This window comes from Gigantopelta aegis, chromosome 9 (genome assembly GCF_016097555.1).
Source record: "Gigantopelta aegis isolate Gae_Host chromosome 9, Gae_host_genome, whole genome shotgun sequence".
Taxonomy (NCBI): domain Eukaryota; kingdom Metazoa; phylum Mollusca; class Gastropoda; order Neomphalida; family Peltospiridae; genus Gigantopelta; species Gigantopelta aegis.
The window spans coordinates 3912593-3937722 of NC_054707.1; the positions used below are offsets into that span (position 1 = coordinate 3912593).

General features: G+C 34.6%; 1 protein-coding gene across 1 annotated transcript; it reads right to left on the reverse strand.

Annotated features, from left to right (window-relative positions):
• Positions 1 to 7982: 7982 nt before the first annotated feature.
• LOC121380467 (transmembrane emp24 domain-containing protein 1-like) lies at positions 7983 to 21317 on the reverse strand. Its single transcript, XM_041509287.1, has 4 exons — positions 21168 to 21317; positions 17705 to 17802; positions 13798 to 13990; positions 7983 to 11207 (listed from the first exon to the last, which is right to left on the reverse strand). Exons 1-4 carry the CDS (start codon positions 21282 to 21284, stop codon positions 10968 to 10970), a joined length of 648 nt encoding a protein of 215 aa, XP_041365221.1. The 5' UTR covers positions 21285 to 21317; the 3' UTR covers positions 7983 to 10967.
• Positions 21318 to 25130: the final 3813 nt, after the last annotated feature.

Below are 25130 nucleotides of genomic sequence, written 5' to 3' on the forward strand. Positions count from 1 at the left end.
ATTAGTTGAAGATCCTTTTTTGTATGTATGTAATGTTTTTTTAAAATTAAGAAAGAGTCATTTCAAACTGATCAGACAACATTCTTAGGTTGCTGTTTTATTTATATCTTGACCAATGTTTCTAAAATTTGAACATAAAAATAGCACATTTTTTGTTATTTCAAAATTATTGACAAAAAAACAACAACATATTTTTGGCCGATACGAGATGGTCTGTCCAGTCAAATTGGTAGTCGTCTGTGTGGTGGCACATCTACATTTGCTGATTGACAATATTCTTTCAAATCCACCAATTTGTTGTAAATATTATGGAAAGAAAGAAAGAAATATTTTATTTAACGATGCACTCAACACATTTTATTTACGGGTTATATGGCATCAGACATATGGTTAAGGACCACACAGATTTTGAGAGGAAACCCGCTGTCGCCACTACATGGGGCTACTCTTTCCGATTAGCAGCAAGGGATCTTTTATTTGCGCTTCCCACAGGCAGGATAGCACAAACCATGGCCTTTGTTGGACCAATTATGGATCACTGGTCAGTGCAAGTGGTTTACACCTACCCATTGAGCCTTGTGGAGCACTCGCTCAGGGTTTGGAATCGGTATCTGGATTAAAAATCCTATGCCTCGACTGGGATCCGAACCCAGTACCTACCAGCCTGTAGACCGATGGCCTTACCACTACACCACCGAGGCCGGTAAAATATTATGAATGCTTAAAAGAAACATAACTGGACTGGTAATTTCTACAGTTACAACTCTCAATTCTTTAATAACAAAAACAAACAATTTATAAAAATCAACAAGATGTATTTACCATAATAAAAATTACAAAATATTAAAATACAAATAATTCTGCACTATTTAATAATTTGTTGTTAATCAAATTCAAGAACAAAATGACTATCAGTCAACGTCGATCAATCCAATATCACAACTTTTGATCAGTTTTGGGCCTAAATTCGTAAAACATTCTAACTATACTTTTACGGTTAGTAACCATAAGTTCACATGCATTTGGTATCTTTATTTCACACAGAAAATTATGTAATCATGAATAAAAATATATATGTGCATTTCAAATGTTTTTAATTATGGATTTAGTAGTCTAGTTCTGCACATAAAAGTTAATTTACGACAAGAAAACTGTGGCTATAATTATGAACAGTAAAATAATCTAGTTCGAAATACATGTAAATGACTTAACATGAGCCATCTTCCATACTGATGTAATTTTCTGTGTGAAACAAAAACAAAATGGTTGTAAACATCCGACTGCTAACCATAAATGTAAAGATATGGAGTTTTGTGAATTTGAGTCCAGTTTTTTAAAGGTACCCGGTACTTTTTTCCCCTACAACATGGTATGGTATTTCTGGCCAAAACTAATGTTTTGTGCTTGAAATAATTTCTTCCTATGTGGTCATTTCAAATACAATTAACTGATGTTTGTCTTTATAAAGCTATTCAAATATGCGACATAATTTGTATTGATTTAATGCTAAACGGTTCTGTGCAGCCTAAATAACCGATTTATGCTATAAAACGATATGCAATAAAGTTGATTCGACTGTATAATTGCCTTCAAAAGAAGGTATTTTTTTGAGAAAGTTGATAAAAATATGTTAATGTATTCAGCGGTAGCACACCAAAACAACTAGAAAGTTTAGGTAATGGAAGCCCTAATACAGATGTCTATGAATCTCCCATTAGCAAACTCAATACTGTATCTCTGCACAAGACTACTTCCAAAAGAAGTTACGACATTGTTGTGAGGGTAATCGGCCCTGATCTCGATATATGGCTCCAACTCTTGTCTAAAGGAGGACTGCGTCTACTGCTATAGCACGTGTCAGTACATGTACTAAAACCAACTCTGCAGCTTCCGTAAACAAAGGGACACAAGAATGAACACACAGATTTGCATAGAATATTTCAAGTAAGGAACTAAAGTAAGTATTTTACAGAAATATTTAGAGAAACAAACCACTTTGAGCCTAGATGATGCACAGAAATGAATATTTTAAGCAGGAGACTGATGTTTCAACCAGAAATATCATACAGTGTTGTTAGAGGGCCAAGTACCTTTAAGTATGTTTGATTTCTCCTGGTCTGAAAAAAAATATATAACAAAAGAAACATGAATATTAATTCAGTTTTCTACTTACAAGATTAATTTTATCATGAAAGTTAAAATTAGTTTTATTTAATGACACCACTAGAGCACATTGATTAATTATTCATTGTCTATTGGATGTCAAACATTTTGTAATTGGGCTAAAAAAAAAGGAGAAAAAAGTTGATGATTGTCCTTTTGATCACACAAATCGGGGGTGAGTTTTTATTTTTAAAAAAAACAATTCTGTGAAAAACTTTATAAAACCGTGGAGACCATTTTGCCTGCGGGAATAGCAGCCAACAGCGCATGCGCCTGGATGTTGTAGTTCATTCACTGGCCGCCAGATGGACTTGGTGATGGTTTAACCCATTATGGTGCTTACGAAAGTTGAATTGCTGCTATCTCGACACAATTTTAACAGTTTTTAACAAAATAAAAAATAAAATAAATTCAGGTACGGGAGGGGACGATCACCAACTCTGGGGGTTTTTGTATTGTTCAGTATACATTAACTGCCAGTCAGTAAAAGCATTATATTATGTTTGGGTTTTTTCAATCTATGTATACCAGTAATTAACAAACTAAGTGATGTGTACACGAGATGATTTTCTGCTCTACTGACAAAAATATGCTGAAATATAAAAAATAGAATCATGTGTTTGAGGTCCGGGTCACTAAAACTATATTGAAAGCTTAATAGGATAGTTGTTGTATTAAAATGACAGTAATAACTAGTATTTTCTAGCATTACTGCAATTAATCCAGTTGAGAACAACACTTGACTGGTCAACTGCAAATGGCACAATTTGTGTTGATAAACAGTCTTGCATGAAAGTAAAATAAGGGACCCATACGTTTGTAAGTGAACTGTGACAAATTCTGTTTTTTAAATCAGATTGGGTCCAAAATATACTGGCAATTGCATCTTCTTACTACAGCTAATAACTCAGTGATTTCAGTGAGAAAAACTCCCATCATTTTGCCGGCTAGATTAGTGCCTGGTAAATGTAATAAAGATCAGGGCCCCGTTTTATGGAGCGATCTTAGCACAATGATCACCTTAAGTGTATAAGGTAGTCATGGACTTACGGTGATCCTAACACTAAGATTGTTTAATAAAACAAGGCCCTGGAATAGTAGCATTGTCGTGCCGAGATGTAGCAACATGAATAGCAAATCCACCCTGAGTAAGCAAAGGCAAGAATTTAATCCACAGCAGGTAAAGTGCTTATAAATAAGAACAGATACATAAAGCTAAACTGTGTTTTGTTAACAACTCATACATAACGATAATAATTACTGTGAAGTCACTTTTGTTCGTGGTGGTCTACTGCAGTGAACGAATTTAAGAAAACAACGAAAAGACATGAAGTATGCATATAATTTATACTACCACCTTTTCGATCCACAAATTTAAATATGAAATGAAAATTTTATTCCACGAAAATAAAGGATTTCAACAGGTAATGGATTTCATTTTGATCTTTGTGCTCGTTACATATAAGGTGGAAATAATCTTAATGATGTTTTGATAATTTTAACATGTTTTTCTAAGTAAACAACTTAAAAACCTCATGAATTAACAAGTGTTTAAAATGTGGAAAGCTCATGGTGGTTGTACACAAAATGTTTTAACATACAACTAAATTATGTTTTAACAAATACTGTGAATGATAAATAAACTTTGTGGAAAAGTAAAAACACAATTAACATTTGTACATGTTGAACTTTTGTAACACAACAATTGAAGACCAACAAGGCAAATTTTAATCTAAATATCACAAGGCTCTGTTCCATAACCTAATGCTATGGAAAGCAATGAGTATCATATAGGGATGGTATAATTCCGAGATTAAACAAACCATCCTGAGTTTGCTGCATTGTACTATGTTTGTTGCGTTGCAGGATCGAACCACCTCGGTGGAGCCATTCAACTCATTGGGGTTTTTCTTGTTCCAACCAGTGCACCATAACTGGTCAAAGGCTGTGGTATGTGCTTTCCTGCCTGTTGGAAAGTGTATATAAAAGATTTCATGCTGCTGATTGAAAAAATGTAGTGGGTTTTGTCTGATGATTAATAAATCAATGTGCTCTAGTGGTGTCATTAAACTTAATAAAATCTAAATTTAAATACATTTTCTCGTTTTGAATATCAGTGTATGTACCGGTATATTCAATGTGTTTCTGATTGTCTTAATATTTATAAGAAGCCCAAACTGGATTTGGCCTCCAAATAATTTCGTACATATTAATAAATCTATATTAGGCAATAAGATGAAGTTTGACCCAGTACGAACACTAGGACGATCAGAAACACATTTAATATACAGCCACTGATAATTTATGTAAAATTAAAAAGATATTTAATATATAATTATGGTAATTAAAAAGTCTCTGTTAGTCGGCAACATCTTAACACATTACAGCAAATTCAGGACCGTCTCTTTAATATGAATGATTGAAGTGAACAGAAAACCGGTCTTTATTGTCAATAATAAAGACCTTGATGTAAGCGACTTTTGATCCTATTAGTGGTATTATTAACTATGTAATACTGCACATAAAAACTCGACTAATAAATATAGTGCTATGTTAAGGAATAGTAAAGGCAGTTCTATAAAAGATTTGATTGAAGATTGAAATTGCCTAGGCAGGCAGCAAATGCCAATCAAAATGCACAATGTGCTTCCTAATAATTAACTTCATAAGCAGCTTTTGGTAACAGAGATTATTAAACGAGCTTGTGTGTTGTACTGATTTTACGACACGAGTAGCAGGATTTTTGCATTGCCTGAGCGAGAGTAATATGTGAATCCAGACACGAGTTATGTAAAATCAGTATGACTCACACGCGAGTATAATAATTTCTTTACTATCCATATTATTGTTGTTTTATGAATAAAAAGATCCAAATCAAAATGTTTCAGCCACAACTAGAAGGAGACGATGAAATGACATCATATTTCAAATGCACAGTCTGAGCTTGGATTCGGAAACCAATGTCATGTTATGACGTCGCTTCCCAAAATTACGTCATTACACATGTGTACCTTGTATGATTATTATTAACTCAGTTATGTGAATAATAAACATTTGCATTCCATCTTATTTTTGACAGTATTCCAGATATAATGAGATCTCCTGATTATCCGTTTTAAGTGAAAATAGAAATCTTATGCTTTTATCCATATTCTTCTCAAGTTTTCAACAGTTTCTAATAATTAAAAACTTGATTAGCAACTGCTAGTTAACATCAAAAATTGTGTAGTGATCTCTGAAACTTGTGTAGTCAATCATGACACGATATTCAACAAAATGTACCGGTTTTTATATTGCTGACACAACAAGACTAATTTCTAGAAATGCTTCTCAATTTCTAATATTTTCTTCCAACTTGAAATCTGAGAAGCAAAGATTGCTTCCCACTCTACAAAATGAATTCCAAGGCTTGGAATGTGTCAAGAATATTACTCAGCACTGTTCATATATTACGACAATTCATTTAATAAGTCATAAAGATTTCACTGCCTATTTGCATTATTACATTTACAGTGGACTCTATTTAAACTCTAGTCACAGGATACCAACAAAATGTGCCAATACCACTGTCACAGGACGGGACTTTGAGACTGCCGAGTTAAACAGAAATCCACATTTCGAATGCGCCAACTTGGACAAAGTCCACTAAATATTGAAAATATATGTGCTAAAAATAATTCCAAATTATATTAATGAAATAATAATCTTCTGACAGCTAGCAATATTCCAGGAAAATGTTAAATTCCTAGGTCATATTCAGTTTCAGTGTGTGATTCAACACTTTTGATTTGTAAATTGTAACTAAATACTTAATCTAGCACTGTTTCTTTTTAGGATTATAACTGAAAATACATAATGCAAATATAGAAGAAAAAAATAATAATAAACCTTTTAGACAAACTATAAAATGAAACTATAATTTAACATGTAAAAACAATATATACAATTGTATATAAAAACATGAATGCATAGATTGATAGTTTGTAACATACCTGACATGTTATGTGCTAAACAGGACAAATGTCCATTTTTATACATATTTTTCTCTCCAACATTTACACACAAATACAAGCATGCACACGCACACACAAACTTAAAATAAGAACACTGAATGTTATTGCTTGAAGATTAGCAATGTTTGAACATTATGCATTCATGAACCGATCTGGCCTGGTTCTTATAAAACCTTTACAGTCTAGAGTCCAGACTCAAATAGAGTCTGAGACACTAATGTCATGACAACCCCATACAAATAGAGTCTGAGACACTAATGTCATGACAACCCCATACAAATAGAGTCTGAGACACTAATGTCATGACAACCCCATACAAATAGAGTCTGAGACACTAATGTCATGACAACCCCATACAAATAGAGTCTGAGACACTAATGTCATGACAACCCCATACAAATAGTCTGAAACACTAATGTCATGACAACCCCATACAAATAGAGTCTGAGACACTAATGTCATGACAACCCCATACAAATAGAGTCTGAAACACTAATGTCATGACAACCCCATACAAATTGTATGTGTGAGACGTCATTAGAGACGGAGTCTGGACTCTTAAAAGTTTCATAAGCACGGGGCCTGGAGTGGAAGTAAACATGTGTCATTCTGTTCTCTCAACAAAATAATTTTATTGTAGTCTATATTAATAACCTAGCATCTACACTTCGATGTATTACTTTCCAATACATTTCCTGACATGGTCAATTATGGAAGAACTATTTTCTTTTGGTGTTCCTCTGGGAAAGGCACATGGACATCATATAAGAATAGAAAGCAATGACTGGCTTTTAATATTTCCTTAATTTGTACAAATCCAAATACACAACTGCATGATACCTCAAATCCTATATTTCACCTTATGTAACATTAATTTTGAAAGTTGCTAATAAGCTTTGTTAATTTTACAACTGTGAAACACTGAAAAACAACAACATGAAAATCATTTGTGTTTAGTTTATACAATCAATAACAAATGCAAAAATCTTAAAATGCAATCAAAACGTATCTCAACAAATTAAACATTTCTTTAGATGGCAAATTACGATTGCTTTTTTGTATCGTTCACATGCATCATGTCAATGTTAATTTCACATAAGCTTTTAAAGTCTGAATACTGCCACTTCATACACTAATAGTATTTTTGCGTAAATATCAAATGCTCTATTGTGCAAACGTATCATTTATGACCCTGATTGATATATGTATAAGTGACTAGTGGTGTATTTTTGTGCATGTCAAGTGATTTTGGTAGTCAAAAGAATTTAAACTGCAATGCTATCATTTCCTAATGCAAAATACAAATGTCAAATCATTTTTGTTTTAACAAAGTAGAGCAAAAACTTGTAATTTGTGAACATCTAAATTCTAAGGGCCGAATTTCCAAAGCCTGTTTGTCTTGTACGCATGTAAACTACATTCATTTACAATGCTTAAACACCTGTTTATGTCTTGTACGCATGTAACTACAATCATTTACAATGCTTAAACACCTGTTTATGTCTTGTACGCATGTAACTATTCATTTACAATGCTTAAACACCTGTTTATGTCCTGTACGCATGTAACTACAATCATTTACAATGCTTAAACACCTGTTTATGTCTTGTACGCATGTAACTATTCATTTACAATGCTTAAACACCTGTTTATGTCTTGTACGCATGTTACTATTAATTTACAATGCTTAAACACCTGTTTATGTCTTGTACGCATGTAACTACAATCATTTACAATGCTTAAACACCTGTTTATGTCTTGTACGCATGTAACTACAATCATTTACAATGCTTAAACACCTGTTTATGTCTTGTACGCATGTAACTACATTCATTTACAATGCTTAAACACCTGCGTTTAAGAAAAACAAGCTTCATAAATTTGGCCCAATATGCTTTTAAAAAATAAAACTGCAATCTCATGCTATCATTTCTTAATGCAAAATACAAACACAACTACACTTTTAATAAACTTTTAACATCAACTGCCTTGATATGAAATGTATTTTGCCTTTTTAAAAAAATAGAATGTCACACTTAACAGTAGAGGACATATCGTACATTGTTAAAAAAGTAACACATTTCCATGTGCTCTAATGAGAAACTATCTAAATGATATTAATTAATGTGAGCTATGCTAAATGAATAAATAATACAAAATAGCCTTGAGATTGCAACTAGAATACAGCTCTAAATGCAAAAACAAACTTGAATCTGTTATATATGCAAGATGCTTATCTGACAGTTAGTTGACAGTGTTTATTATTGATGTTGCAATAACTGATTATAATCGAATAGTCATCAGGCCTGGTGCTTATAAAACCGTGAGTCTAACACTTGAGACTCTCAGTCTGAGACACTAATGTCATCACAACGAAATACAAATTGCATGCATGTGACGTCATTAGAGATTTGAGTCTACACACTAAAAGTTTTATAAGCATGGGCCCAGTTGTGCTCTACCGATGTGGTATTTATTACAACAATCCACAATCGATTGTCAGGAGAAATGTGGTGTGCACAGTTGGGCTCTACCGATGTGATATTTATTACAACAATCCACAATCGATTGTCAGGAGAAATGTGGTGTGCACAGTTGGGCTCTACCGATGTGATATTTATTACAACAATCCACAATCGATTGTCACGAGAAATGTGGTGTGCACAGTTGGGCTCTACCGATGTGATATTGATTACAACAATCCACAATCGATTGTCACGAGAAATGTGGTGTGCACAGTTGGGCTCTACCGATGTGATATTTATTACAACAATCCACAATCGATTGTCAGGAGAAATGTGGTGTGCACAGTTGGGCTCTACCGATGTGATATTTATTACAACAATCCACAATCGATTGTCAGGAGAAATGTGGTGTGCACAGTTGGGCTCTACCGATGTGATATTGATTACAACAATCCACAATCGATTGTCAGGAGAAATGTGGTGTGCACAGTTGGGCTCTACCGATGTGATATTGATTACAACAATCCACAATCGATTGTCAGGAGAAATGTGGTGTGCACAGTTGGGCTCTACCGATGTGATATTGATTACAATAATCCACAATCGATTGTCAGGAGAAATGTGGTGTGCACAGTTGGGCTCTACCGATGTGATATTGATTACAATAATCGATTGTCACGAGAAATGTGGTGTGCACAGTTGGGCTCTACCGATGTGATATTGATTACAATAATCGATTGTCACGAGAAATGTGGTGTGCACAGTTGGGCTCTACCGATGTGATATTGATTACAATAATCTACAATCGATTGTCACGAGAAATGTGGTGTGCACAGTTGGGCTCTACCGATGTGATATTGATTACAATAATCCATAATCGATTGTCAGGAGAAATGTGGTGTGCACAGTTGGGCTCTACCGATGTGATATTGATTACAATAATCCATAATCGATTGTCAGGAGAAATGTGGTGTGCACAGTTGGGCTCTACCGATGTGATATTGATTACAATAATCCATAATCGATTGTCAGGAGAAATGTGGTGTGCACAGTTGGGCTCTACCGATGTGATATTGATTACAATAATCTATAATCGATTGTCAGGAGAAATGTGATGTCCACAGTTTCATGTGGACATAAAGAAAACCAATAATGAACAGGTATTAAAAGTTAAATTAATGACAGGCAAGAGTCTATTATGGAGAACATGACAAGAAGCGTACAGTCATAATAATTTAAATCTACTTAAGTACGTATTACAATTCTAAGCGATTGTATCAGTACGATTCCCAACACTAATGTATATCAGGTTAAAATATTGATGTATAAACTTTTAAAAAAAGGTCTGTAAATGTTTTGATTTCCTTGCTCTAACTCTTGTACAAAATCAAAATATTTAATGTTCAGGGCTGCAAACATTAACAAAAATTAATTAAATGAAATAACATTCTATCGAAGCATATAGATAATCTATGTTTAAACAATTGTTTAATATTTGTCTTCATTCTAGGTAAACCAGACTTTTCAAAACGTTTGTTTTATTTTATTTTTTTAAATATTAGAAATGTGAAACATCAGAAATCAAGTACCAGTAATTTTTTGTTAAATAATACATTTTTAAAAGTTTAAAACTGTCCAAAGCCTCAACTTTCAAAATCACAAAGATACCTGTCCAGAAATGGTCTGTTGGTTTCTTTAAGCACTGCATAATACTAAGCCATAATGGAATAAGTACTGGATAGCACTCAAGTCTAACACACTTTCTCATTCTATTTTTCAGAATTTACCCAATATATAAAATTAAACAAGCATTCTACGAGTACTGCTAAAGCAATACACGTCCCCTACCTGGCCCAACAAATTTTCATATTGTCCAAGTTTAAGTTTAACTCTGTCAAGCATGGATTACATTCACATTTCTGACAGAGTTTAGGCCCTTAAATAAATTCTCATGAAAGTCGAACAAGACCAGGCCATAAGTCAAAAATAGGTAAATCCCACGAAAGTTGATCTGTAACAGTTACTAAACTTGATAAAGATACATTTAAAACTTCACCTCAGTATATTGAGGCATTGCGGAAAAATAGGTAAATCCCATGAAAGTTGATCTGTAACAGTTACTAAACTTGATAAAGATACATTTAAAACTTCACCTCAGTATATTGAGGCATTGCGAAAAAAAAAGTCAGGAAAACTAAATGCTGGACAGACAGACGGACGGAGACGAAACCTATGGTCTCCTACGGCTGGACCGGTAGGAGACCGAAAACAAGTAATCTCGTACAACTGAACCTCGCAGTTTCACTCTATACCAAACGGCTGTCAGCTATGTCCGTACTTTCATTGTTTGTACAGACTGACTGGCTTTATTTGCAAACAGATGTCTAATCATAATAACTTGAGTTAAACCTACTAACATCATTACAACAAGGAATACACACGACCATAAATTAACTCTTTCAAAATTATTTTCTTGAATGTTGCGGTCTCGAGCCTCGAACATTTTCACTAAATTCTGTAGCTGTACGGACTTCTCCAGATTCACTTTGACACTGGCGATAATATTCTGAAAAATAAATATATACAGAGTAAAACTGATTTAACATCCACAGGATTTACTGAGGAAATGATTGCAATTTGGTCAATTTTCCAAAACATTTTTCTTATTTAATTGTTAGCCAGTCCATAAAAGTCAGTAACTGACCAAGTAGGCAACTATCAGGCCATGGTGTCCAACATTACATGTATATAAAAACACTGGTCCAGGGCTTTTATAGAATCCACTAGCCATGGGATCAGTGATTTTTAACATTTACTAGCCACGATTAAAAATTCACTAGCCCTACTTAACTTTTAAGTTAATACAATTTTACTGAATAATAGTAATAATCAGATATGTCACCTAAAGAGGGAGATAGAGATTAAAAACACTGACATTGTGGGTTTGGGGTGGGGGCAGGATATTCATATTTACAAAATAGACAACTGCAACATTTGACTTCTTTTTTTCACTAGCCATCGGGGATGGCAATAGTAGTTATTTACTTGCCCCACTTTGAATATCATTAGCCATGGGAGTGGGCTACCATAATTTAGAAGCAGTGCTGATCCCAAAATCAATAGAAAACGTTTTTTGTTTCTTTCGTTCCCTCAATTTGTTTGTATACACAGGCATCGAAATAAGTCGAAACAAATTGAGAATATATTAGTACTTCGTTCTCTACAATATCTTGATAAACAAAAGTACTACGACATAAAATGTTGATGCGTTGTGTTAATCAAATATAAAATATTTAAGATACAGTAAAACCTGTGTAAATCGGATCACACAGGTGACCTGATAGTTACCTGATTCAGACAGGATCTGGTGTTATATAGAGGGTTGTGACCTGATAGTTACCTGATTCAGACAGGATCTGGTGTTATAGAGGGTTGTGACCTGATAGTTACCCGATTCAGACAGGATCTGGTGTTATAGAGGGTTGTGACCTGATAGTTACCCGATTCAGACAGGATCTGGTGTTTAGAGGGTTGTGACCTGATAGTTACCTGATTCAGACAGGATCTGGTGTTATAGAGGGTTGTGACCTGATAGTTACTTGATTCAGACAGGATCTGGTGTTATAGAGGGTTGTGACCTGATAGTTACCTGATTCAGACAGGATCTGGTGTTATAGAGGGTTGTGACCTGATAGTTACCTGATTCAGACAGGATCTGGTGTTTAGAGGGTTGTGACCTGATAGTTACCTGATTCAGACAGGTTCTGGTGTTATAGAGGGTTGTGACCTGATAGTTACCTGATTCAGACAGGATCTGGTGTTATAGAGGGTTGTGACCTGATAGTTACCTGATTCAGACAGGATCTGGTGTTATAGAGGGTTGTGACCTGATAGTTACCTGATTCAGACAGGATCTGGTGTTATAGAGGGTTGTGCTTTAGAATTTAGAAAATATGGGACCATAAAACTTGTCCGGTTTTGACAGGATTCTGGTTTGTTGAGGGTCTGGTTTAGACAGGTTTCAGATGGCAGTATAATGAGAACAGTGATATGAAAGACTAACATTAATGTATTAAAGTAGTAATGTGTCTGTGATGGGATTGTTATAGGAATACTAGTGGCAATGTATGCATGGTGAACTGTAAGTTAACACGCTCGTCTTTTGTGGTAACCTGTACATAGTTTACCACATTCTATGCTTACCTGTGTATTTCAATGATTGCATACATTCTTAAAATGGCAACAAAACAAAAATTAATTTAAAAATTAAGTACTAATCAAAATAATGATTTTGCTTATTACATATGATTAAGTAAAATCCATGGAATGAAAAAATTAAAACTGTATTATGACATGTTATTACATTAAAATATTGTCTTTTATTAGTAAAAAATTATTATTCTAATATCCACATACAAACTAATTAAATAGACTATACTACATCTGATACCATTACACCTGGCAGGTGTGACCACACTGTCATGTGTAATGAATGAATGAATGATGAATGAATGAACAACACCTTAGCACAAAAATACACATCAGTTATTGAGTGCCAAACAAAGGTAAGTATATGAATATGATTATTTATATTAAACATAAAAAATTAAACATTTAAAGAAATATAATTATGTGACAACAATGTGCAATAATCCAGTCAATAGCAATCAATTCCATATCATATACATGTAGTTGTTTTTCAAAATTGTGTTTTGATGCACTTTGTAATTTCTCATCTATAAAAGCGTTTAAAGGCAATTTGTTTGGTGTTTATTATGCCTGTTATTTGTACATGTGTATTTAGTAACAGGTGATCATAATGCTAATACGGTCTTAAAGTAAACTTTCATTTCATGGAGTTTAATGAATTGTATGTAATAAGCAAAAACATGGTGGGGTATTATTTTGATTCGTACTTGAATTCGGCCTATCGTGTCACAATAGTCTGTATGTATGTTTGTTAAAGTGATGAGATACATGTACCGACCAAAATGAGATCTGGCTATGGATTTCCAAAGCAACGTTAGCGCTTTGAAATCGCAAAACCATCGTAGGCTAAAATGCTTCTACAGCACACGTCATAGCTTACGAGGGTTTTGCAATTTCAACGCCCTAACATAGCTTTGAAAATATGGACCCTGGCGTGTAAAACTTACTTTAAAATCCTCAATTTTCATGTCAACCAATTCCACAAGTTCATCCTTATTAGGTTCCCAATCATCATCGTCATCGTCGTCATCATCATCACCACTTGTAGTTGTCAGCTCAAAGAATACTAGTTTTTTGGAGAAGCGGCTAAATCTGTTGTCTAAGCAAAACTTGTAGTCTCCAATCATGTTGGCTTCAACTCTGTAACACATTAATGGGTTACTCTCAAAGTTGCATAATGAGCAAAAAATATTCAGTCATTTTTTTCTGTGAAATGCTAAGATTATACCTTGCATTTTGGGCCTGCAAAAAAAACCCCATCCAAATAATTTTATTTAAGCCTTTAAAAAAAAGTGTTTTCAAGAAGATGACCATACCTAGAAAAATAGAATTTTTTTGGTGAAGGTAGTAAAATAATTATCTTTTTTTTTAAAGCTCACCTACCTTATCTAATTTGGACCAGTAGAGGACTAATAACAAGTCTGCCACCCGGCGTTTAAAATATACTCTTCAATACAAGTAGGGGAACTCTAATAAGAATTTACAATTGCCGTATATTAGCTGTGGGGAATGGTTATATGATAATAGTGAATTAATTGGGCAAACATTACAACCAGTAGTTCAGTATTACAGTAGGTTTTATGACAACCAAAGATCTTGAAGGACGATTGGGGTCAGAAGTGAAATTTGAAAGTTGACATTTTTTTAATCAGTAAATCGCAATTTCAAACAATAAAAATGACTAAAAACAAAACAATAACAACTGTATGATCAACAGAATGAAAAAGATTGACAGAAATAATGTTCCACAGTGATTAATGGACCTTCCTGGAAATTGCCAAAATCGAGAATGACACCCCACGCACGTGTACAGGGCAACTGCGTGATGCATGTGAAAACTATGGAATGTGTTTCGGTATGTTGATAAACAGACCTGAACGTTCTTTACTAGGATGTCTGTGTTCAAAACGTATGTTCGGTCTAACAGTTGATATTAACATTAATATTTCAGATTCCCCTACTTTTTTGGAAGAGTATATTACCACTTTACTAACGTTCCTAAAAGGGAAGCAACTCTGATTAAATTCGGGAGACCAGTAATACAATATAAGTATATGGCATTCATTTCTAGAAGCAGGAATCAAGCCTATTTTTGCCAGTTATAATTATGAGAGTGGTTTAATCTAACAGTCAATTTAGTTTTGATTTCATTAAAAAAAAAATATGAAAAGGTACACTCTTTTCATCAGGACTACTATAAATTAGAAAATGTTGGCGAGCATAAAATATTCGCGAATTTAGCGAAGCCATACAAAACGCAAACATTTCATAACGTTAAATATAAAATAAAGTCAGATAAAAAAAAAAAAATTAAACAAGTCTTAAAATGTATACATATTTAATAACCATTTGAATTAATCAACTGTGAACAATTCAACTGGATTTCAGAACTAAGGCAAATAAAACGTCGTCACATATCCTATGTACACTACCGTTCGTGGCACAATAATTAAAACTATTGTCACATCCAGTGCAGTGTTTGACAAAGTGAGAACAGTACCAGAGCACTGATTACTAGTACATCTCAGTGGAAAAACAGCTTACAACCCCTGTACACAAAATAAACTACTCCGAAAACACATTTTCATTGGACATTGTGGTTGATTCGTTGGCGATTAACTGGACAAACAACAGGCTATAGATTAGGCAATAAATACAGCAAACAATACTAATTAGTTTAGATGTATGACACTGTAATGTTTTTATTAAAATTTAGTTGGAGACAAGCAGCGTCGCTTGAATGTTTGAGGCTATATTTCAAACCGAAAATAGTGCGCATTTCATAACATCAAAAAGTATCAAGTGTTCTTGTGACCAGTCAGTTGTAAAACAAATAAGGCTTACTTTTTTTTTAATGTTTGATATGCCGACCTCGCTGAAGTTTTATGTCGCTAATATGTCACTGATATGGATTTCGCTAAATTTTAAGGTCGCTAATATTTTCTGATTTACAGTGTATTTGTCACCTACAGGCTACTCATTGGCTGAAATTGTTGTATGATCCCTTAACTGATATGTCCTTCATACAAAAACCAAATATTTACAAATGTAACATTACCAACTTGGCATCAAACTACCCTTGACAAACCCAAGCAATAAATTTAGGAAAAAAATTTCCCAGGAACCCGCTAGAATTGTAAACTTGATTTAATATAGGTTATTTTGTGATTCTGTGTCATAATCTTATGATTCTGACCTAAAATCTGGGATTTGCAGAAACACAAAGTTGTGGTAAATTAGCCGGCTGAAATCTAAGCATTTTAAGATCGTCCGGTCATCCCCAAGCAATTGAAAAGAATGTTGGGCAAATCAAACAATTTTGTGTGGAGACTAGTCTGCCTTTCGACTAAATATCTTTCGCTAAAACATATCCAGTGAAACCTGTCTAAACCGGGCCCTGAACATACCAAAATCCTGTCAAAAACGGCCAAATTCCAGTCCCAAATATTCTCTTATTTAAACCATGTATTAAAAACATGATAAAACTGGAACCTGTCCATTTCGGAAACCGGATTGATTTTTAGTTCAGAAATGTAAAATCCTTTATTAATTAACCTGAACAAACCAGCATAGCATAAACGAATGAAGAGTAACCTGAACGAAAACACGACTTCCAGAAAACAATGCAGACCAGAATTTCTGCTGTCCAGCATCCAGTGTTACATCACGGGTCACCCATTTCCACAGTCTCAGCCCAGCTTAGCAGACAGCAGAGTAATTAATGCTTGATTGTTTTCAACTGCCCTCTTTGTAGCAGTGCAGGGCTGAGCAAATTCTTTACAGCTTCAGACAATTCTCATTAGGTTTTTCACCTTTGAATGTTAGAAACAACTTAATTTAGAGTAAAATATACACAAGTGCCTTAATTTGTATACACTACATACAAACAATTTTTTTTATCTTTTCTACGATAAATACGAAAAACATGCACGCTGAATTTTGCTAAAAACAACAAACGAACATGTCTCGACCATCACAGGCTAAACATAGGCGTGTAGAATTATCATTGAAAGTAAAATTTGATTTGGTTAAAGATTCAGTCTGTACCAAAATTAATTCAAAAGGATTTGGCAGCAAAGTATGGCATTGGCATTTTCACTGTGTCAGACATATTAATGAAAAAGACTGTTAAACAGTTTATCTGCAAGAATATGAAAATAACTCTAGCGCCAACAAAATGTGATTCTGTACAGGCTGCAAATATAACAAACTGAATGAACTGACATGGAAATGGTTTCAACATGTGCGAGCAAAGAATATTCCCATATCTGGACAGATCATTCAGGAAAAAGCTTCGAAATTTTCATCTGATATGCTGATTCGTGATTTTAAGGCTTCCAATGGATGGTTAGAAAGCTGGAAGTCACGCTTTTCAAGATCAATGGTGAAAGTGCCGGTATAGACAACTTGCAACGTAATTGATGATTACAAAGACTGTCATTTTGCTACCTTAATTGTGGTAAAAACTAAATTACATTGAAATCTGTTGTTTTTATTTTTGTTTTAATGTTAATTAATAAATAAGAAAGATACATAACAAAATTGGGATATAGCGACATTATTATGAGTCGTTGCTTCGACAGTCATATTCATTCGGCAATTCGCGGACATGTTCGCAGTTACGAAAACGATGTCAAGGGAAGTAACTGTATATTCTAAAACATGACCCTCTAAACACTGGATTCTCTCCAAACCAGAGAAATATTAAGTCCCCGACATGATCTGGCTTAGACAGGTTTTACTGTACTTATAACTTCCAAAATTTTAAGTTTACAGACTGATAAAAATTTTTTTTTACAATACTGTTAAAATATATTTCATTATCTGATTGCACATTTGTTTTGTCGATCTTACTTGACAACATTTTCTGTTTTCCTACTATCAGCAGCAAGAACAACATGGTTTGGACTGTGCACATAAAAATTGATGTCAAGGTCTCCTCCATCTATTACCTGCAATAAGAAGGAAAGAAATGTTTTATTTAACGACACACTCAACACATTTTATTGACGGTTATATGGTGTTGGACATATGGTTATGGATCACACAGATATTGAGAGAGGAAACCCGCTGTTGCCACATCATGGGTTACTCTTTTTGATTAGCACCAAGTGATCTTTTATATGCACCATTCCACATACAGCATAGTACATACCACAGCCTTTGTTAGAACAGATGTGGAGCACTGGCTGGAACGAGAAATAGCCCAATGAGCCCACCGATAGGAATCGATCCTAGACTGATCGCACATCAAGTGAGCACTGTATCACTGAGCTACATCCCGTCCCTACCTGCAATAAGAAAACAAGATTTCATATTATTAACTCATTTAAGTGACTTACGAGGTTAAAATCAGTAAATGATACAATTTAAAAAGTGCACTTATTGTTACCATACGTTTGATTTGAAATGAAGGTAAGATAAATATTACGTAACAGGAAGGTCAACAAGTATCTAGATAATGTGTATGATGTATCCAAGGGGTACAGTCAGTGTGAATGGCTAGTGGGTGGAATTTGAGGGCCTGAACCTGTTATGGGTTATCAAACATTTGGTAACTCTGACTCGTAGTCATCAGAGGAAACCTGCTACATTTTTCCATTAGCAGTAGGGGATATTTTATATACACTTTCCCACAGACAGGAAAGCACACACCATGGCCTTTGAGCAGTTGTGGTGCACTGGTTGGAACGAGAAAAAAAAACAATCAGTTAAAACAATCCACGGAGGTGGTTCAATCCTGCAATGCAAGCACCTCCAGTGAGTGCTCAACCAATTATTGCTAGGTGTATATATGTATACATCAATTATATGTATACATCATATGTAAACACGGTAATAAATCATTTTGTAATTTTCAACATTTTCACGAGCGTACAAACTGTACGGGGGGCAGTGGGGTGTGGGGGGAAGAGGGGGTTAAGGGGCCAGCATAGACTTTTTTTTAAAAATGAAAAATGTCGATCAACATTTTTCATTTTGGGGATGTACACTTTTAGGGGGGGGGGGGGGGAGGGATGGTCAAAAGTGTACTATTTGTACACTTGTGAAAATTATGGACGGCCCCTTATATTGTATTGTAAATCCTGCCCAAATTTGAATGCAGTAGTTTTCTTTGAATGCTAGTCAACTTGCCCCCCAAAAAACTCACCCTCAAAATGTTACCAAGTCCCTCAATATTTGGTCAACTCGCCCCCAATCCCAATTTACTGTTCATAATTGTTACAGGAAGGAAATGTTTTATTTAACGACACACTCAACACATTTTTTATTTTATGGTTATATGGCATTAGACATATGGTTAAGGACCACACAGATATTGAGAGAGGAAACCCGCTGTCACTACTTCATGGGCTACTCTTTTTTATTAACAGCAAGGGATCTTTTATAGGCACCATCCCACAGACAGGCCTTTGATATACCAGTCATGGTGCACTGGCTGGAACGAGACTTATAGCCCAATGGGCCTAGCGACGGGGATCGATCCCAGACCGACACGTGCATCGAGTGGGCGCTTTACCACTGGGCTATGTCCCGCCCCTATAACTGTTACAATTCATTAAAAATTGACGTCCACTACTTGAACAATTTTGTCTGACGTAAGAAGAAAAGCAAGTGTTTTGAAAACAACAAAATTTAGAAAACTGTTGGCTCAAAAATAAATAACGTGTAGTAAATTCCATAGCATGAAAAAAAGGCATTCCCTGTGGACTATAGTTAATATATGATATATTTGACTAAAGGTACTTTCTATTTATTTCATCTTTTAAACCTTAAACTTAACATTTTGTCTAAAATTATGAAAAATAAAAATATACCCACATGTAATTTGCGTTATTTGCTCTTGTATCTATTTTGACAGGAGTCACGGTAAGTATCGCCAATTGTCGAAAACCGTATTATTTTACTTCCGGGTATTTTGTAATGTCTGCACATGTTCGATTGTTGATACGACAAGAACTTCTTGTTAAGGAAGTACATTTTTTAAAAATTTCCTTAAAAATGCGGGGGAAAAAGTAAGAATACGTTTTATGCACAGTGAAATGTATTATTAGTTAATTTGCACCCTGGAATCTTAATGAATGCAATGCAAATGCATCCCTAAAGAGCAACAGGTGCACGACGGAATCCACACAACCAAACACGTCTGCTAGCAGTGCCAAATGAGTAATGACAGATCATTTCCGGATAGCCGCTTTTAGGTCACGTAACTGTCATGTTACTGTTTTCGCAGGAAAAGCCGATTTTATGTTGTTGCCATTACGTTGATAACATCATAGTACGGTTTTCGATAATGCTTTTAAAATTACATTTTCTTACCACCTGGTGTAATTTTTGATGGAACAGGGATAACATGCGAGCATGTACTTACCTTTTTATACATTTTATTTCTAAATTGAACAAGGTAAACATTAATGTCGTTAAATTGATAGCCTGACATGACCAGCCATTTCCTCTTAGTCGTACGGTTTTCGATTAAACGAGGATAGATTGTTTTTTATTTTAATGTGGTGAAGCATTGTTATAATATAGCTACTTTTGTATGACATCAATATTTCAATGATGTCACTTTGCATCTCTTTATAATACCAATAAACATATTGCGTGACATTTTCGTTTGAAGAATGTTGGAAAATTCCAATGCAAAATTTAAATTGCTATTGCAAATTTTTTGTTTGAACATTACTAGTCTAATGCACCGGACTGTGTTTGAAAAAAATCTTTTGATTATTATTATTTTTTTTTTTACTATTTACGAATTATGGATTTCAAGTGAAATTACGGTAAAATATAATATATTTAGGAAGGACTTTCCTTTGGCACTGTCACTAACCCTAACCTTAACCCTAACTCAATGACCTATGGTCTTTTTTTGGCAATTCCTGACTACCAAACGGTAGGCAACGAGTCCCGCTCTAATACCACAACAATCCTATGTTTGACGTCAAATACCTTTACATCGATCATTTCGAGTTAAGTGATACAAAAAAAATAAGTATGGGCGATTCCGCCTTTGGCAGCAGTTACAGGGGTCGTCTCAGAAAAGGAGGCAGTACGTAGCACATACTTTTGCCGTATCCTGTCGATAACACCCCAAAGGTATCCTTATAATGTGCAACTCTTTGTTTTGGTTTTAATGCACAACTAATGTTATCCGAAAAATGCCAAGTAATTTATAGCCTACGCTACTTGACAGTGCCAAAGGAAAGTCCTACCTATATTTATTGTGTACGAAGCCAAAACAAGGGTGCGAAGAGTGAGTGTCGTCGACCTTAGAACTGGGTAGGCCTATATTATATCATGTCCTCATTATCACCTGGTATTCAATTTCAATGGATGTTGACTTCTTTATACTCTGAAAAAAACAATGCTCAGATCCAGCATTTACTTCCACTGTTAAGTCAGTTTCAATGTTGACGCAATTATCAATCATTAATGTCAAAAACCCACACAGCACAACAAAAAACTTGCACACCTCCATCTTATACTCCATATAGGAAGTGACCTTTTGATACCAGGAAGTAAAAAAAGGAATAGCATGAAAATAGAGTTATTGAGTTCAAGTTAGGTTTGAATATATGATTTATGTACGGTCTCACTACACAGATGTCATCTGCCATTGAAACCCATGTTAAACTGGCCAACTTCAAGCGAAGATTGTCCATAGAACGGGTTCTCGTTGGCACTAACAACATACACCATTGCGAACATACATTATATAAGCATTTATATTCACTCCAAAATTGTGAACATTTCCGTCTCAGTTTTTTGCTGTTATAACCGCATCTGACTGTAGTACCGGTCCGAACAGGTGGTTCATTAACCGATTCACTCCGACTGTCACTTGCGCTATATACCCATGTTCCAAAAGGTCGATGCACAATATTACAAAATAACATGGGCAAAATACAGCCAGAAGGCTTACCATTAAACATACATATTGTTTTAATTCTTCACCATTTCCTAGAAGTGAATATATGAACCATAACATGTGCCACAATTAGGAACTATAGTGGATAAACTCTCACCCGGAAGTGATCTGTGTAGTGAACTAAGTTAAAATTGAATTTCAAATCTCTATAATATGGACTATTCTGCCTACTTTGTGGCACGTTGGTGTTTTTCAGGTCGTTGCTCAGAAACCCACGCCACGTCATTTTTTTTTTTTTTAAATTTTGATATAAATTCCCTACAAATGGGAAAGTACATCAAAGGCCGTAGTGTGTGCTATCCTGTCTATGGAATGGTGCACATAAAAGATCCCTTGCTACTAATGGAAAAATGTAGCGGGTTTCCTCTCTAAGACTATATTCAACATTACCAAATGTTTGACATTCAATAGCCGATGATTAACAAATCAATGTGCCTTTTTCCATTAACACCCCCCCCCCCCGCACACACACACACACACTCCACACTCCACACACATACATACATACCATAAAACATTGGGTGTAGTTATAAACCGTCCTATCCTCCTACAAAAATGTTTGGTTTTAAAAAATAATTTTAATTTTGTTTGAATTAAGAAGAAAAGTAATAGTGTTTTGAAAATAATAATTAAAAAAAAAACCTCACTCCTATTGTTGTGTCCAATTTAGAAAATAATTGGCTAAGAAATAAATAACCAGTAGTAAATTCAATAGCATGAAAAAAGGCATTCCCAGTGGGGCGGACTATAGTTGCGGGAGGATTCTGTAACCGTTTATGTACACTAAATGGCGAATCTGTAATTGTCGATAATTAAAACCACCCTGCCGATTTCAACAATATCATTAATATATAACTAATCTGTATTTTTCTTGTCCTTTTGGTTTACGTGTTTAGGGTCGTTTCGTCCTATTGGGACATTCAAATATTACGTAATGCCGGAGGGGGTGGTATAGGTCCAAACGTTATGTGTGGTTACAGGGGGTGGGCGGGTGTATTTAACAGCTTTAGGTAACGGACTTTATATATATATATAGAGAGAGAGAGAGCTAGAGACAGAGACAGAGACAGAGACAGAGACAGAGAGAGAGAGAGAGAGAGAGAGAGAGAGAGAGAGAGAGAGAGAGAGAGAGAGAGAGAGAGAGGATTCGTCACGAGTATTTTTTAAAATGGAAAATATCAACCGAGTCTATGTTAATCGGTATTTGTCGAGGCTCTGCCGATTGATATTTTACATATTAAAAAACACGAGTAGCGAATTCTATTTATCCTATAACACTTCTAAAATAACATTCTAATTGCTTTTTTTTAGTAAATCACAGTACTAAAGTCGCCGCCATCGATAATATGACGTCATCGCGATTAGCACAGATTAGTTTGACGTCTCGCATTTTAAACAAATCTTTGAAAACGTTACGCTCAGGTACACGGGTCTTGTTGGCTTGTAAGCAAATGACCCACCCACAGCAAAACAATTACCTAGAGACCTTGCAGATTTGCATACCATTATTAACCGGGTTAATAAATAGAGGTTATTACCAGTGTTTTTCGGTATCGTCAATATCATATATTAGGAATAAAAATTGTATTATGCGAGCCTCTGGGTAAGTTATGGGATATTTATATATACACACACACACATACCCATTAAATCTTACTATATAAATACAGTTTTGAATACAAAAATGAAATACACTTTTCCGTATTCAACTCAACTGCCGGAACTATGCCGTATTCAACGCTACTATTTATAGCACATGGTTACCGGGAATGCCCTTCGCGATATGTAAACAAAGTTGGTGCTTGGTTTGTTTAAAATGCTATTTTGTGGAACATTTGAACTGAAAACAGACGAAAACGGTGATACATATTTACGATTTAATGAGCGCGATACCAAAACTTCAGACGGGAACACTACTAACCAACGAGCTTTTATTTTAAAGGTCGACGACAGTCACTTTTTGGACCCTTGTTTTGGCCTCGTACACAATTCTTATTTTTATTCAATAAATAAAACATCTACAGACCGTAATTTTGTGATATGATATATTTGACAAAAGGTACCTTTTATTTCTTTCATCTTTCAAAACTTCAAATTAATATTTTGTCCAGAATTGTGAATTTCTTTTTTTTTTAAATACAGACCTGTAAACAGCGTTGTCTGCTTGTTATAGGAATTTGACAGGGGTCAAGGTTAGTAGACTAGTTTTTATTTTAATGTGGCGCAGCATTGTAATAATACAGCTAATTTTGATTTTAAATGACGTCAGTATTCCAATGACGTCACTTTGCATCTCCTTACAATAACCATAAACTGGGTACATGACGTTTCCTTTTTGGAAAAATTCCAATGTAAAATTGCTATTGAATTTTTTTTTTTAAATTTACATTACTAATGCACCCGGATGTGTTTGAACAAAATCTTGTGATTAAAAAATTGTACCTTTTACGAAATATGGATTTCTAGTGAAATTACGGTAAGATATACTATATTTATTGTGTACGAAGCCAAAACAAGGGTGCGAAAAGTGACTGTCGTCGACTTTAGTAACAATGCCGTCGCATGCACCGTCTCCTCATGTAGAAAACTTGAATGAACTGTCAACCGGATTATTCAGTGGAGCGATGATTTATGGAGACACATTTAATATAAACTTAAACTTTTCAGCAACGAATAATTCCATGAAGATCAATAAAAGAAAACACACCGATGACGACTCAGACATTGAGTGAACAATTCTTGACATTTTTCTTCGTTGATAAAACTGGCACGCTGAAGGTTTCCTGACGTATTACGAGCAAATTAAATATTATATTGTTCGTGAATTTTAGCTATTACATTGTCTTTAAAAGGCATTTCAAACAATATCATTAAAATTATAGGTAACTTTTCACTCGTTTTTTCTTATTTCTGCTTATTGTTTAAACAGAACTATATTATTCCTATGTGTAATAATTGGTGGTTCATCGATCCGCGTAGTAACACAGCTGACCTAGTTGTGTAAATTTAGAAATCCCCGCCATTAGCTAGCAGTGTTACAATTTGTTAATTATTATTTGGAAAAAAATGTCCAATTTAGCGTATGTAATAAATACAAAACTACATATATGTAGTTTTGTCTATATATATATATATATATATATATATATATATATATATATATATATACTCTGTCACGGCGGCCTTGTTTCACGTGTGTGTGTGTGTGTGTGTGTGTGTGTGTGTGTGTGTGTGTGTGTATGTATGTATGTGTGTGTGTTTGTATGTGTGTGTATGGATGTGTTTGTGTCTAATTTGACAAAAATAGCGTTACGTAATATTTGTGCGGCAACTATGGTCCGATTTCAT

Coding starts and splice junctions, on each gene's coding strand:
- LOC121380467 (XM_041509287.1), bottom strand. CDS start 21,284: ATGATTGATAATTGCGTCAACATTGAAACTGACTTAACAGTGGAAGTA. Junction 17,803..21,167: donor CCATTGAAATTGAATACCAG/GTGATAATGAGG, acceptor TTCTTATTGCAG/GTAATAGATGGAGGAGACCT. Junction 13,991..17,704: donor AAAACAGAAAATGTTGTCAA/GTAAGATCGACA, acceptor AATGTGTTACAG/AGTTGAAGCCAACATGATTG.